The sequence below is a fragment of the Aphis gossypii genome, chromosome 1 (genome assembly GCF_020184175.1).
Source record: "Aphis gossypii isolate Hap1 chromosome 1, ASM2018417v2, whole genome shotgun sequence".
Lineage (NCBI taxonomy): Eukaryota > Metazoa > Arthropoda > Insecta > Hemiptera > Aphididae > Aphis > Aphis gossypii.
This window is the reverse complement of record NC_065530.1, coordinates 78,814,096-78,829,557: the sequence shown is the minus strand read 5'-3', so window position 1 is coordinate 78,829,557 and position 15,462 is coordinate 78,814,096. Positions and strand designations below refer to the sequence as shown.

General features: G+C 26.0%; 2 protein-coding genes across 2 annotated transcripts; one reads left to right on the top strand and one right to left on the bottom strand.

Moving 5' to 3' along the window:
- Window positions 1-1,725: 1,725 nt before the first annotated feature.
- LOC114125387 (cell division cycle protein 20 homolog) lies at window positions 1,726-5,551 on the top strand. Its single transcript, XM_027989003.2, has 11 exons — window positions 1,726-2,110; window positions 2,299-2,412; window positions 2,496-2,581; window positions 3,275-3,378; window positions 3,472-3,612; window positions 3,681-3,810; window positions 3,869-4,062; window positions 4,129-4,308; window positions 4,403-4,530; window positions 4,697-4,946; window positions 5,019-5,551. Exons 2-11 carry the CDS (start codon window positions 2,300-2,302, stop codon window positions 5,208-5,210), a joined length of 1,518 nt encoding a protein of 505 aa, XP_027844804.1. The 5' UTR covers window positions 1,726-2,110; window position 2,299; the 3' UTR covers window positions 5,211-5,551.
- A 95-nt stretch (window positions 5,552-5,646) lies between these two features.
- On the bottom strand, window positions 5,647-15,341 carry LOC114125386 (ninein-like). The gene is made up of 18 exons (XM_027989002.2): window positions 15,120-15,341; window positions 14,528-14,807; window positions 12,848-13,002; window positions 12,711-12,783; window positions 12,324-12,633; window positions 11,995-12,258; window positions 11,792-11,932; window positions 11,553-11,715; window positions 11,362-11,478; window positions 10,974-11,104; window positions 10,703-10,895; window positions 10,036-10,641; window positions 9,719-9,847; window positions 9,469-9,651; window positions 9,262-9,405; window positions 8,325-8,457; window positions 7,141-7,241; window positions 5,647-7,045 (listed from the first exon to the last, which is right to left on the bottom strand). The coding sequence occupies exons 2-18, from the start codon at window positions 14,778-14,780 to the stop codon at window positions 6,920-6,922; spliced, it is 3,222 nt and encodes a 1,073-aa protein (XP_027844803.2). The 5' UTR covers window positions 14,781-14,807; window positions 15,120-15,341; the 3' UTR covers window positions 5,647-6,919.
- Window positions 15,342-15,462: the final 121 nt, after the last annotated feature.

Here is a 15,462-nt window from a genome sequence, read left to right as displayed (position 1 = left end):
TTTGCGTACCTACTTTATCATTCAATAGAAAAATATATCCAGCATTCTAAAATACCTGTAATGTGATAATTTAATATGTATCTACCTAGGTATACAATATTTTTTAACCTATATGAAAATATGCGAAATTCCTTATAAAATATATTATACATATATACCTGTATAATAATAAATATATTTATATATTATATTCAAAATATATACCTATTATACAATAGGTATAGGTACAATTTAGGCATTTTTTACAATGTCCGGTCGTTACCATGGCCTTCATGTATTGGACAATATAGATGATATAATATTTAATCGTAAAGTATAGTCAAAATATCAGAGTCAGATTGCCAGATTAAGTACTGGTAATTATTAATTGTAGATTTATATTAGTTAGTGTGCTTTTTCGTTTGTTCTTACCGATTATTTTACAATGGAGTAGACATTGGACTAAAGAAGACCGCTTTTCGACTTTATATACAGTAGAAACTAATTTGTAATTTGCAAATAAAAGACTTCTGGTAGTCGATTACATGCCACAAACCAAAATTTTACTCCTTCATAAAGCACGGATGGTCAGTTCTACGACCGAGAAGCAGCGGAACGACTATATTATGCACATTAAAATTCTACTGAAGCAGTATAATATGCCATAATAAGTGATGTACATAAAAAAAAAAAAAACTATATTTTCTAATAATAATATAAATATATACCTATTATTCATTATATTTTAAATTTATTATTAAATATTATATTATTAGGTATTTAATATTGTCCAATTTACGAAGATCATTTTGTATAGCGCCAAAATTGTATAGGTACAATGCCAGTAACATATTATACATACGAGTATAGGTAATACATTATATTCGTTAAAATATATCTATTTAATATATTGTAGGTATAAATAATAGAAAACAAAATAGTTTTTATAAATATTAATCGTTATTACTTACTAACATTCTATACTTCAAAAAAACTAGAAAAATTTGTCTGGTTTGAGATTTATATCAAAATACCAGAGATCTCATAGAAAAGATGGAATACTAAGAAAAATGTGAAATATCATTTAACTAAAAGAGAATCTTAAGAGTTTCTTAAGTTATCTTAAGTTGTCAATCCGAAAATAAGTGCTTACTCAATTTAAGGATTAATTGATAAATAAATTCTCCAAAAAATAAACCCTCTAAAAAAAATTGCTGTAATGGGAGTGATAGATGACGCTGGAGTTAAAAGTTAAACTCAGATCTATTTTTCACGCACTTTTCGTCCGTACGTTATACAAATTAACAATAAAGTATTAGAGGCTAGGTATGTACTGTTAATTTAAAGTCAAATTAACTATTTTTTTATAGTTAAATATCCGTGATTCCTTACTTTTATAAATACATAATATTATATAATATTAAGTAATTATGAAAACATTAAAAACGATAAGAAGTGTTTAATGAAAATAAATTGTTTTCATAACTCATTTATTTTATATTTATAGTTATAATATTATAATAATATAATATCTAACCGTGGTTGGTGACTCGGAAACTAAAATCATATACCACAACGCTACCTATCGGTGAAAAATCGCAGTGTTTAAATTTAGTTTTGAACATCGGCAGTAGAAAGCGCTGCTATTATCGTTTGGACTTGGTAGCAAAATCTGAACAATGACCACGGTAATCACAGATATAGATAAAATACTATCTAATAGTGCCAAACATTCAAAACCATATTTTTTAACGGACAACGGACAACTTACTGTCGACGATCGTTAGTCATTCGTTGCTATAATCTTGATTTTACATAACTTCATGTTAAAACTTGTTTTTGGACTCAAGATTCCAAAGTTTTAAATTTTCAACGGTTGTTCAAAAATAAAACTATTTCAACCGATTGTTACAGATATTAGACTGTGTATTATTATTCTTTAATAAATAATAGATAGGTAGTCGATTGAAAAAGCCATTGTTTTTTGTTTATCCTTAATTTAAATTGACTTCCCCCAAGGTTCCTCTCCTATTTTTAATTATTTGAATCCTTAATTTTTACTCTCACATTTTGCTAACATTTTTAACTACATTCTAGTAAATCTTCTTGTTTTTTGCCGTGTTATCCACATGTAAGTAAATAAAACACGCTTTTATTATGACATCTAAAACCAAATATTAGTTCTTATTTATAACATAACTTTCATACATTTTTTCGTTTTTTTATTTTTGTTTCTTGCAAACAAAGTTTTTGGTTAACTTTTTTTTGACTCCACAGTGAAAAATATTAGTAGTTTAATTTTCAACGAATTAATTTTAGAATGTCTCAATTCACTTTTGTCAATGATCTTAAAAGTGCTGTAAGAATGGATGAGCCGATCACCAATGGCCCAGCTCCGCGTTGGATGAAGAAAAGTGTGGAATCAAGTACTAGGTATGTGTATGTTTATGTATTGCTTGTGTGTACTCTTTAAGAGGCGTGTTCTTTATTATGTTTCAACTATTTTTATTTAATAGTTTTTCAAATACGTCAAGAAAAACTAATGATTTAATGGCTATCAAGAAGACTCCATCAAAAACACCTAATAAATCAAAATCACCAGGTTAGTAATGTTATTAATAATTATAACTTGCATCTATGTCACTGTGATGATCAAAATTAATTTTATACATACACTTATCAAATACTATAATTTGATTTATAATATTAATAATTATTTATAGTGTCAATTGTTTTTATATTTATCCATCTATAAAAAGTAGTTTACAGATTTATTAAAAGTAACCATTAAACATGAGTAAAAACCATTTAAATAGATTTTTCAAAAGAAATAAATTAAAACCTCGAAAATTAAATGTTAACTCTCCAGAATTATTAATTACTAATAGTTATAAAAATACATCTACTGTCAAACAAAGTAAGGAATAATAATATTACTCATGTAGTCATGTTCTATATTGAATTAAATATATAATTTGAATATAACATATTGATAAATTTTACACACATTTCAAAAGAATGTGGGTCCTGAATCTTGACGCACTTATTAATAAAATTTATTGTTACATTACTTCCATCATTATTTATCATAATGAACTAAATCGGAAACTAAATATACCTAGTGTAATTTAAGCTCAGACAATTAAACAAATATTGATTTTTTTTAACAGTATTTTAAATATTAATGTATACTTGTATATTGAATTATTGTATCTACCCATGTGAAAAAAATAGTGACATTTATAGATATTGATTTTTAAATATTTCAACTTATTAAAACTATTTATTTTAATAGCTTCAAGATCAGCATCAAACACGCCAGCTAAACCTAAAACACCTGGTGGGGACAGATTCATTCCTTCCAGAATGTCTACAAATTTCGACATAAGTAATTTCAAAGTAAATCACAAATACATATTAAATATTTAAATACATTTAAGATTTTTATCTTTACAAATTATTAAAATTAAAAGATTTAATTTATTTTTATAGATGAATCAAGAAAATGAAAACCTAGACTTAAGTCCCACTCAAACAGACTACAGAAAAGCTATGTCTGAGAATCTCCATGGTTGTGATATAAATAATGTTCGTGTTCTATCTTATCAAAATAAAGCACCGGCTCCTCCAGAGGTATGATAATTAATAGCTTATTATAACTTATATTTTACAAGCATTTATATAATTTATTATTATTTTAGGGTTATCAAAATGCTTTAAAAGTAGTTTATAGTCAATCCAAGACTCCCATGAATATACGAGGAGCAACTCGTTATATACCACACGCACCAGACCGTATTTTGGATGCTCCTGAAATTGTTGACGACTATTGTACAGTATATCATTAATTATCCATACCACTATAGATAACATCTTTTATTTTTAACAGATCTAAATTTAATTGACTGGAGCTTTTCCAACATATTGGCCGTCGCCTTGGGGACAAGTGTATATCTTTGGAATGCTGACTCAGGAGCCATTGATCAACTGTTAGATTTAGAAGGTGCAGACTATGTTACTTCTCTAAGTTGGGTACCCAATGGAAACCTTTTAAGTGTTGGAACTGCTTTAGGACCTGTACAAGTATGTAGAATACTTGTTGTCGAGCACAATACATTTATAAACTAATTATATTATTTATGAATTTAGTTATGGGATGCATCACAGACTAAACGGCTGCGTATAATGAACAGTCATAGTTCAAGAGTAGGTGCAATGTCTTGGAACAGTCATATATTAACTACTGGTTGCAGAAATGGAGAACTTGTTCACAACGATGTCAGACAGAGAGAACACATTGTTGGTACGATTCAATCCCACACTCAAGAAGTATGTACCAATCCATATTGAATATATTTTGTATAGTTGATCTTGATGTCATACCGATTAAGTATTTAATATAATTTTATTTGGTTTCTTATAGGTTTGTGGTCTTAAATGGTCAACTGACGGTCGTTATTTAGCCAGTGGAGGCAATGACAACCTGTTGAATGTGTACAGTGGCTTACCAGGCCAAGCAACTTACCAATCTGAACCAATATACAGTTTCAGGTAATATTTTTTACCTTCATAATAATTTTGATTTTGTTGCATTTATAATAAATTGTTTATTAGGTACATGCCCTTATTTTATTATTAAAAATAAATAAATATTAAGATATTTAGAAAATCTAATGTATAACCAAACAATGCATAATTTTCTATATGTTTACTTTAGTCAACATCAAGCTGCCGTTAAAGCATTAGACTGGTGTCCGTGGCAAACCAATGTACTAGCCAGTGGTGGTGGAACAGCTGACAGAACTATCAGATTTTGGAATTGCAACAACGGTCAATGTATTAATTCAGTCAATGCCAATTCACAGGTGTGCGCTATTCTGTGGTCAAAAACTTACAGAGAATTGGTATCAGCGCACGGTTTTGCAAATAACCAACTCACAATTTGGAAATATCCTTCACTAACCAAAGTAAGTTAATTGACAGCAAAACACGTTTTCATTAAATATCATGATTATTTAATTTTTAATTCTATTTATAAGGTTGCTGAGCTTACTGGACACACAAATCGTATTCTGAATTTGGCAATGTCACCAGATGGATCAACAGTCCTCTCAGCTGGTGCAGATGAAACTTTGCGAATGTGGAAGTGCTTTTTGCCAGATCCAAACAAGAAGAAAGAACAGGAGAAGCGCTCTTTTAGACCCACTATATTGGGTCCAGGTTTAAGATAAATATTTATTTTATTCTTATATCTTTGTTAATTAAATTAATTATATTTAATATTTGAATATTTCTGTCAACTTTTTAATTACACAATTTAAACCTTTAATTTTATTTATACAAGACTTAGTCATACTTTTATACTTTTGCTCGTTTAGTGTACATACATAAACAGATTTTTTATAACTATTTTCTTTTTATGTATTTTTTTAAACAAGTAATTTAATGTTAAGATCAAATGATTCTCAGAATTAGTGTGTAAGTTGACTACAAAAACTCATATACTAATACATTTTATATCATAACTTTAATTATTTATAATAATAAACAAGTCTTTGGCTACTTTATGTTATGTGTGAAATAATATATGATAACATTATGATATTTAAGCTTATTAACTTATTAGTTAACATAAAGGAATAACAAAAAAATAAATAGAACTAGAAATTGAGTTACAAACAAAAAAACATTTAATAATAAAATAATAATAAAAAAAAAGAGTAATAATTCGGTTGGTTTGTAATGAGCCGTAAACACGTAATTTAAACTATTTATTATTTAACTATTATTCAAATCTGAACAAGTAAAATCTGATATTTTAGGCCAACATCCTACGGCTTCTCATCCAACACAACCATTTATTTTGTGCCTTGATAAGTTAAATTTTACAAAAATAATTTCCAAAACAAAAACCATTACAACTACATGCACTTAGAGATGAGATAAAGAAACCTGACTAGTATTGTTATGATAAAAATTGTACTGTGACAATCTTTTATTTTAAAGATGATTTGAGTTTATAAAAATGACTAGACATATTAAACATGTGTGTTGATTTATCAAACCATGCACAAAAAATGGATTATAGAGGTAATAATGCAATATCAAATTTTCAATAAAATTGTCTCATCTCCAAGTTAACAAATCAAACTACACTGTGTGTTGTATACTAAGATGTGAAAAGTTGGTGAAAAAACAATGCCTAAGTATACATAAATATAGATAAAAAAAGCTTACAGTGCTAAGATCATTAGATTAATAGTAATTGTTAAACAAAAATAGCCATTAGTCAGATTAAATTCCAATTGGTAAATTTTGTTTAGATTCGAGATAATCAATGTTATATTAATGCAATTAAAATTGAAGAACTATGTAGTAGAATAATCTGACTAATGACTAAATAGTAAATATGTTACAATAAATAATAATTGTTATTACATTCATTCATGCAATATAGCCTAAAAGTAATTAACAGTAAACACAACAAAAGTTACATCATTAATATATAATATAACAATAGTATGATAATAGATTGACTAAAATACAATAGAATATATTGTTTTTTTTTTTTTTTTTATTGGATATTTTGTCACTTTAAAATTACCCTGCTGTAATTTACGTATATATATAAACATAAAGGCTCTATAGGATGAACCCTTATATAGTAAGCTCCTTGTTTAAGGCACTGTTTTCAGTAATTTTATACTTAGGAAACATATTTAAACTTAACTTATTATTAATAATAAATTTAAAAAAAATGATAATAAAAAATAGAACAAAAAAGATAAAGATCCACACTTTAAAAAACTAGAAGTGTTTAAGTCCTTAAAGCTACATATGTGGGTAAAATAAGCTGCACATTATTGCACAGTATTTTAAAAAACAATTAGTGGGAAAAAACATTAAATAATAATAATAGTAGTAGTAGTAATAATACCAATTACACCGAATTATAATTTGATGAATGGTCAATTTGTGTTTGGAGGCTATGAATCATTGACATCAGTTTGGCATTTTCGATGAAAAGTTCTTTAACAATCATATCAGCGCTCATGAGTTGTTTATTCTGAAAAAAAAAACAATATCAGTAGATACAGAATTTTTTTTATAAACATGTCTTATTTTGATTAAAAAATAAACAAAATATGATACGACACTAACTTGTTCATTTCTCATTTTAATTTGTTCTTCGAGTTTATCTTGTGATGACCGCAATAATTTGTGTACCATATCAATCTTTGACTGATGCTCGTTCCATATGGCTAAATTTAAAAACATTTACATACACAATCAAATCAATGTATACTCAATAAGGTAAAATAAATTAAAAATCAAAGGTTATTAAAGATGTATTATGGGTTAAATAACAAAATATTTTCAACACAATAATCTCATTGAAAAAGTTTTTATGATCAAATTTGACTACTTTAGAAGTTAACAAAATAATTTAATTAATTAATTAATTAGATTCATAGTCCAATTCATTTTCATTTAATTTTTTTCTCTAAAATATTTTTTTCCAAGATGTGTATCTGCTTTTTATTTTTATAAAGTAAAGATTTAAATAAATAAAATAATATTCAAAATAATATTACAAAAAAATGTTCAAGAGTTTAAGACATTTAATGTATTTCAACAATTTTAAGTTATCATTAATCAAAAACAAATTTATAATACTTAGAATAAAAAACAAATATATTATTAAAATGCTCTTAATTTGGTATTTTTTAACGTATTGTGATATTCAAATAAAATATTTTTATAGATAATTATTTTTCTAAATAGATACAACCAGTGTTTATTTCAGACCTTTTATCCCAAAGAAGGGAGAGTATCATAAATGTTCAAAATTATTTTGCGGGAGGGGGAAGGTATTACTCTTTTAGTCACCCCCTTAAAATAAACACTGGCTATACAATTTGATCTACTTCCAGATTTTGTTTCTCTGAGTTGGTAAATCTTTGGTAACTCCTAATCAGAACTCTTTTTAAATTTTAATTGTTATAATGATAAGATAATTTAAAACATTGAATTTTAATTTTGAATATTTCTTGAAGTAATAATAATTAATTTAATATTTTTTTTTTTTGTTAACTTTACAAGTAATAGACCTATGTTTTGAGAGATTATATAAGTTATATTAGTGCTGCTACTCTACAGCTCGAGATTAAAAAGTAAAAATTTAAAAAATGAAAAGTATCAATTAATGATGCTTTTTTTAAACTTTGTAATAACTAATAACTTTAAATTATATTTAAAAAAAAACTCCTTTTCAAAATTATATGTGTTGTCTGTTAAAAGAATCTTCCAAAATAGCATTACTATATTATATTAGTTTTACTGACCATTAGTCAACTTTTGATGTCTGGCCTGTTCGTCATGTAGCCTTTTTTCTAGTTCTTTGCACCTCTTAGCTTCTATGGATACTTGATTTGCTTGACTAATTTCTTTACGCATGAAGAAATCTTTGTGGGTATTCTGAAACACAATGATGGTTTTCAATATAAGCAAATCCATATAATTTATTAACATGATAATCTATCAGTTTAGCTAAAGTTGGCTCATAACTTATGCCATACAGATAAATTATGTTTTTTTTTTATTAATCTATACACGTTCCAAAAGAGAATAGACTGGACTTTGCTCAATTTGGACAGCTGTTTAAGGCTGTTTTCAATTCTCAAATTTCATAAAATTCCCACATGTTATCGTAAGTATAGTATACCATAATTAATGTCAATAACATATTGTCATTCGTGTTATCTATTATTACTATACATTTGTGTTCTATATATTAAAATACATATTATCAAATCAATAATACACTGTTTTTGGTTATTTTGTTTAAACCGGACAATCTAAAGCTTCAATAATAGTCCGAATTAATGAGTTTCTACTGTACATTAGGTGGCAACCAGTTTCAATCCGGGAGGGCACATCTTTTACACAACAACATAGGTAATAATCAGTAGAAGGGGGAGAGTGAGCAGAACTGATGTATGCTCTTTAGGAAAGCTTGTTATTTTATTTAATACATCAATATGTACACTATTTGATTGGCACTTGTCATATTATATGTTTTATGGAAACCAATAAATATACTTTTAGCAGATGTTACAGATATAACAAACAACTTCATCAATATGGATCAGCAAATATTGCAATGGGTAATAGGAAAAAAGTATTCTAAATAAAATATTTATGAGTTAAATAATGTTCAAATTTAACACAAGAGTAAAAACCAAAGTATTTTAGTATTAAATATCAACTGTAACTACTTACTGAAAGGACATTAAGATATTCTTGTAATTGCAATATTTCGTTTTTAAGTGCACTCCTTCGCTGCAACAGACTTCGGCACTCTATACCTAACTTTTCACGATTTTTTTTTAAATCAAACTGCTTGTTTTTAAATTCGCCATTTGTCTAAATAGCAAAATAACATAAATAAATATAAATTTGATATTATATATAATAGAGAAAACATACTTTTAAATTTTCGAGGCATTTCTCACATTCTTCTTTAAATTGACAGTTAGGAACTTCACGGTCAACTTTTTCAACTGGAATGATAATTTGAGATTTCAATTTTTCATTTTCAAGTTTAAGCTTTTCCATCTCTTCTTCGATTTTTACACAGTAGCTAGAAAATTCTTGTTGAACGCAATTGATCTGTGAAAATATTATAAATTACTTAAGTAAAAATGCAGATAAAAAATATTTTGAAAAAAATAATTACTTGTTCTTCGAGTTCAGCATTTTCATCTATTGAAGGTAATTTATTATCAGTTGTATCTTCTAACATATCACTATATTCTTTAATTTTGACTTCTAGATTATTCAATTTTTCTTCACTAACTTTTTTCTCCTAAGTAAACATTCAATTCTTAATTTTTATACAGGAAAAAATACAAATTTTACAACAATTATGCATACAGAAAATAAAGCTGTTATGCTTTTAATACTTTTAAGTATTATAGTTTAATGAAATTAAGACAAATCAATCATTATAAAATAAACAGCTAATAACTTAACAAGAAAATTAAAAATACTAACCAATTCGTTTAGTTTACGTTCTTCTTCTAATTTTAATGACCAATATTCTTCACATTCAAAGTATTCATTGCGCAATGCATCCATACCTTTTTCTAATTCAGTACTTTCATCTTTTAATCGTTTAGCCTCATCCAGAGCTTTGTCTGCTACTTCACAAAGTTGATTATACCTAGATTCCCAGTATTTTTCAATCTTTTCACACTTGTCACGCAGCTCTTGATTTTCTAATTTACATTGATTGTACATTTGTTTTAATTTTTCAACACTGCCATTTGTAACTTCTATCAATGTAGAACCAATAAACTCTGTTTCCATTGAATTTTCAAATTGCTTATTCAATGATCTTCTGGTTGGATATTTATTTAAAGGTGAAGAAGTCATAAAACTATTTGGAGATTCTTGCAAAGATTCTAAAGACTCTTTTAGCTCAATCTGTTGTGAATGATCTGATTTTGGTGTTTGTTTCATATGTTCCAAATAATCGATTAATTCATTTAAATGACATAATTCAATGTGTGGTTGAGTGGATAGAGTTGTTTTTATATTATTCACAAGCATTAAAGATGTCTGAGGGGATTCATGATCTGATTTTTGAGAATTTTCAACCTACCAAACAACATAAAAATATAAAAAATGTCAAATATATAGTGCTAAATGTTTTATTTACTTTATTCCATGTTTCAAATTCAGACTCAATTGTATATGTATCAAATGTATTTGTACAATCACTCCCACCTTCCTCGGTAGAAAATTCCGTAGTAAATTCTTTTACTTTGCCAAAGCAGTTCGGACTATTTTTTTCTGCCAAGAAATTCCTGACATTGCTGTCAAATGACCTATCAGTACCCACATTTTCTATCCTAAAAAAACCACAAAACTATTATAAATAAATCCTAAATTTTTTAACAGTTAATACTTAATAATATTCCAGTACAAACATTTTAGTTGCTTCAAGCTCCATAGCCAATTCATCGTTTTGATCTCTAAGACACTTATTTTCATTTTTCAAACAATCAATTTTTTGCACGAGATCAATAATTTGTTCATTATTAGATTCCAGTTCTAGTTCCTATATTTTAATTAAATAAATAAAAAGATAAACTTAAAATCAATCATTTTTTTTTTTTAAGAATAATATACTAAAGACTAAATTTTACTTAGTACTTAAAATATTTTTAAATTATATGTTAAAAATTAACCGCTATAATTTCAAGTTTTTTTTTTTTTTTTGATAAGCTAACAAAGGATAATGTAAACTATGGTTAGGTTCTTGAATAGGGAAATAAATTAAATATATATAAAAGAATAAATTAAAAGATACATTACTTTCAGTTTTAACTGTGGAATTTCTTGAACTTGAACTTCTAATGAAATATTTTTTTGTTTTACATCATCTAATTGTTTATTTAATGCAGCATTTTCACTTTCTAATAAGTTAAGTTGCTATATATATACAAAAATTTAAATTAAAATTATCAGTAAATAAATTTAATGATAAATTTTCTATAATAACATACTTTTTTATTATTTAAAAGTTCAGATTGTAATTCGTTTTCATAATTTTGTACTTGTTGTAGTTTATCATTGAGCAAAATGTTTTGGTTAAGTAATTGATCTTTTTCTGAACCCCATTGATCAATGAGTGTTTTTCGTTCTTCTTGGTGTTTGTGTTCTAGAGCACTAAATTACATTGCATTTCTTAATTAGAATGTTTGTTTATTGTAATACATATAGTGTCTTTAAATTTAATTCTTACGCAATTTTATTTGCTGAAGATTTTTCCAATCGCATATGATTTTCATCAACTTCTTGCGCAAGCATTACTGCTCTGTTATTGGCAGTATCAACATCATACTTTAATTTATCTCTTTCACAATTCATTTGCTCAATAATCATTCTGCAAGAAAAAAAATGTATAAATAATCGAGAAAGTAGAATCAATTTTAATTATGTTCTTACTTGAGCCATTTAACCTGATATTCATTCAATGAACTTAGAGCTTTTAGCAAAATAAATGGTGTATTAATTGAATCATATTCTGTTAATGAAGAATCAACAAAATTATTTCGAACTTTATGGAGTTGATTGCTGATAGTTGTTACTAGATCAGGTACATAAACAGAATCCAGGGATGTATCAATCCCTAGTTCTTGTAATAGGTTAATAGATTCTGGTATACCACAACTTTCCCAAAGTTCAATAATAGTACTTATACTCACCATCCTATAAATAAAACATAAATATTAACTCCCATGATAAATTATTTATAGTAAATTATGAACACTAACATTGAGTTTGGTAAATTATCTTCTCTATGATAATATGATGTTGAAGAGACACCTGATGTTGATGTTTCAGAATTTGGTGAAACAGATCGGTAATCTAAACAACTGATTAATTCGAGAACTTCTTTAATTGGTATTCTGTCATTAGAATATTTATCATTGATTTTCTCAAATAATTTTTCATTGCAGTCAAAATGTTGGATTACATCAAATAATTGAGTTTTTGATATAAGTCCATCAGAAGTAATACCCAAGTGTTCACAGGCCAAACTTAAATTGTGTTTATCCATTATCAATCGTTCTTTTAACAAATCTAAAGACAATATTTTTTTTAGTGAGACTTATAAAATGACTATCTGAAAGAAAGTGGTTTTTTTGAAAATAACTTACCATGTTTGTCATCACATTGTGATAATATATCTTTATTATTTGTTTCCTCGTCCAATTTAAACTCAGGATTTATCTGTAAATTGACAAATCATTATGTACTTATATAAAATAAACTTTTAAAAAAATATTTAACTTACATGGACATATTCTAATTTTCGAGGAGTTAATGGAATACTGCTGTTTAAATCTTGAGTTATATCTGATTGATTTAATGTAAAACTGTCTTCTCGAGGCTTTGTCCGGCGACCATATTTTTTTTCACCAAAAACATACTTAGGAGATATTTCTCTAACTATAACACGAGAAAAAAATACTAAATTATTAAATAACCATATAAAATCATACGTAAATAAGATAATGATTTGTCTAATAAGGTCGCACTAAACTATGTTAACGTCCTTCACAATCAGATTGGAATTGAAAAACCTTTCACTATTGTCATGATATAAACATATTTATGATAAATGGTTTTTAATACCTATTGATCTTTATATTATTTATTATTTTGTCATATAGTAATATACGTTTAAAATGATATTCTATCACTTATCAAAAAAGTAAACAAATATTTTACTCTTCAAGAATAAGTTGTAAGATTTCAGAAATTTTAAATCTTAATAATGCGTTTTCTAAATTTAAACATTTTAAATCAATTTCATATTTTGAGAAACGTTAATTTACATTTTACTTTAATCTGTAATACTATAATATTATAGGTAAGTATTACAAAATTATAGCAATATGATAAAAATCTATTTTTATGAACAAAAAATAATATACCATGCTTAGAATTATATTAATTAATTACAAATGATTTATTAAAAAAAAAGAGATACCATAATGACTACCTAATATAATTAGTTTATTTTAAAGTATACTTAATATTTCTAACATGAATTTTATCTATAGTAAAATATAATTGTTATACAAAGGTGTTTACATACATACAATAAATGTAAATGATTTGATATTAAAAACAAATAGATATTATTAAAATATTCACTTTAATGATATTATTAAGTATTAATAAGTTAATAGCATAAGATGAATATAAATTATACCTAATAAGTAATTAGCAATGAATTAATTAATTATATATTAAAGAATGTATTAATAACTTGATTGTACCTACTAAAATAAATTATAAATATTAATCCTTATATGTATAAATATGTATGTACTATTTATTTTATTTAATGTTAATTGTTAATCAATATTTTTTAAAAAAAACTGATCCAATTAATTAAAATTTCCTAAAAAATTTAAATAGTTATGAAAGATATATATTTTTTATTAAAATTTTAATTTTAAAATAATCTATCAATAATTATAAAAAGAAACTTAAGAATATTAACTAGTATACCTACAATTTGTAGGCAAAAATAATAAACTTTAATGTTAATTTAAAGAATAGGCTATTTAATTATAAATAAAATTTGAGTAGGTAGATAATCACTAAAAAATTTTGTAATTTATTATTAATTTTAATAAATAAGAACAAAAGTATTATAACCTATACGATAATTATTACTAAACCTATGTTAGTTCATTGGCACAAAATAAATACATGTTAATAATAGGTAATGTATGATAATAAAAAAATATAATAGGCTTATCTTTATATAAAGTATAAATAATAATAGATAGGTGGAGTGAAAGGAATATAGAAAACAAGGTCAAACATGCCTACCAGAAGATATAAAAACATACTTACAATATTTGACAATTTTACAGAACATAATAAACTACATATAACATATTACTATATAACATAATTTAGTTTCTATGTATATAATTTAAAAATACTATGTTCTTACCAGGAGATATGTCTCTAGAATAAGTTTCATCTTTTGAGCCATTATTGGCCAAATAAACAAGAGCATCACGGAATTGTTCAAATGAAACAGAAGAATTCTGATCCAAGAATGACCATAATTGTTTACGCTGGCTAAAATCCAACTGTAATGTTTCACAAAGACCATTCACCCCCTTATGATCCAATTCATCATTTTCATCACTATCAAAACTTTTAAATATATTATACAATTCTTTTTCATATGGTTCTTCCATAATTGAGGATAAAAATCATCACCAGTACTGTAAAAACAACAAAACCATAAGTAATGTTAATAGGTATCAACAATCAATAATGTACTATGTGCACATCACAATTAATAACAAGATTTTTTTTTTAAATTATGAAAAGTTCCTTACAACAATAAATCTGAACTACACATATTATAAAAACGTGAATAAATTATAATTAACAATTTATCGCCCAGTTGGATTATGAAACTTAATAATTTAGTTTCTTTCACGGGCAACGGCCACAATATGTCAACAGTGAGCAGAGTAAATTAATTGATAAAGGAATCCTTCCAAATTAATATTAATACAAAGTCCACTTACCAATTAGTAAATGCGAACGTAAATGTTTGGACGTAGCCACTTGATACTCGGTGTTACGAACAAATATTAATTGCTTTCACACTAATCAAACACGGCTCGGAAAACATATTTTCTATTCTCGACGACGACGTCGAACACTATTATTATAATTTATCATGGATCACACGAAAATAAGAAATACCAATCGGAAATTGCTTTTATCAGTCTTTCATACGGTGGTGGTAGGGTGGTAGGGTATCAATTATAGCCGTGGTGGTATGAGTAATGGTATCACTATCCAAGGATGTTATAAGCTGTCGAGCGCAGTATCACTACTTCAGTCATCACTGGACACACGATATTT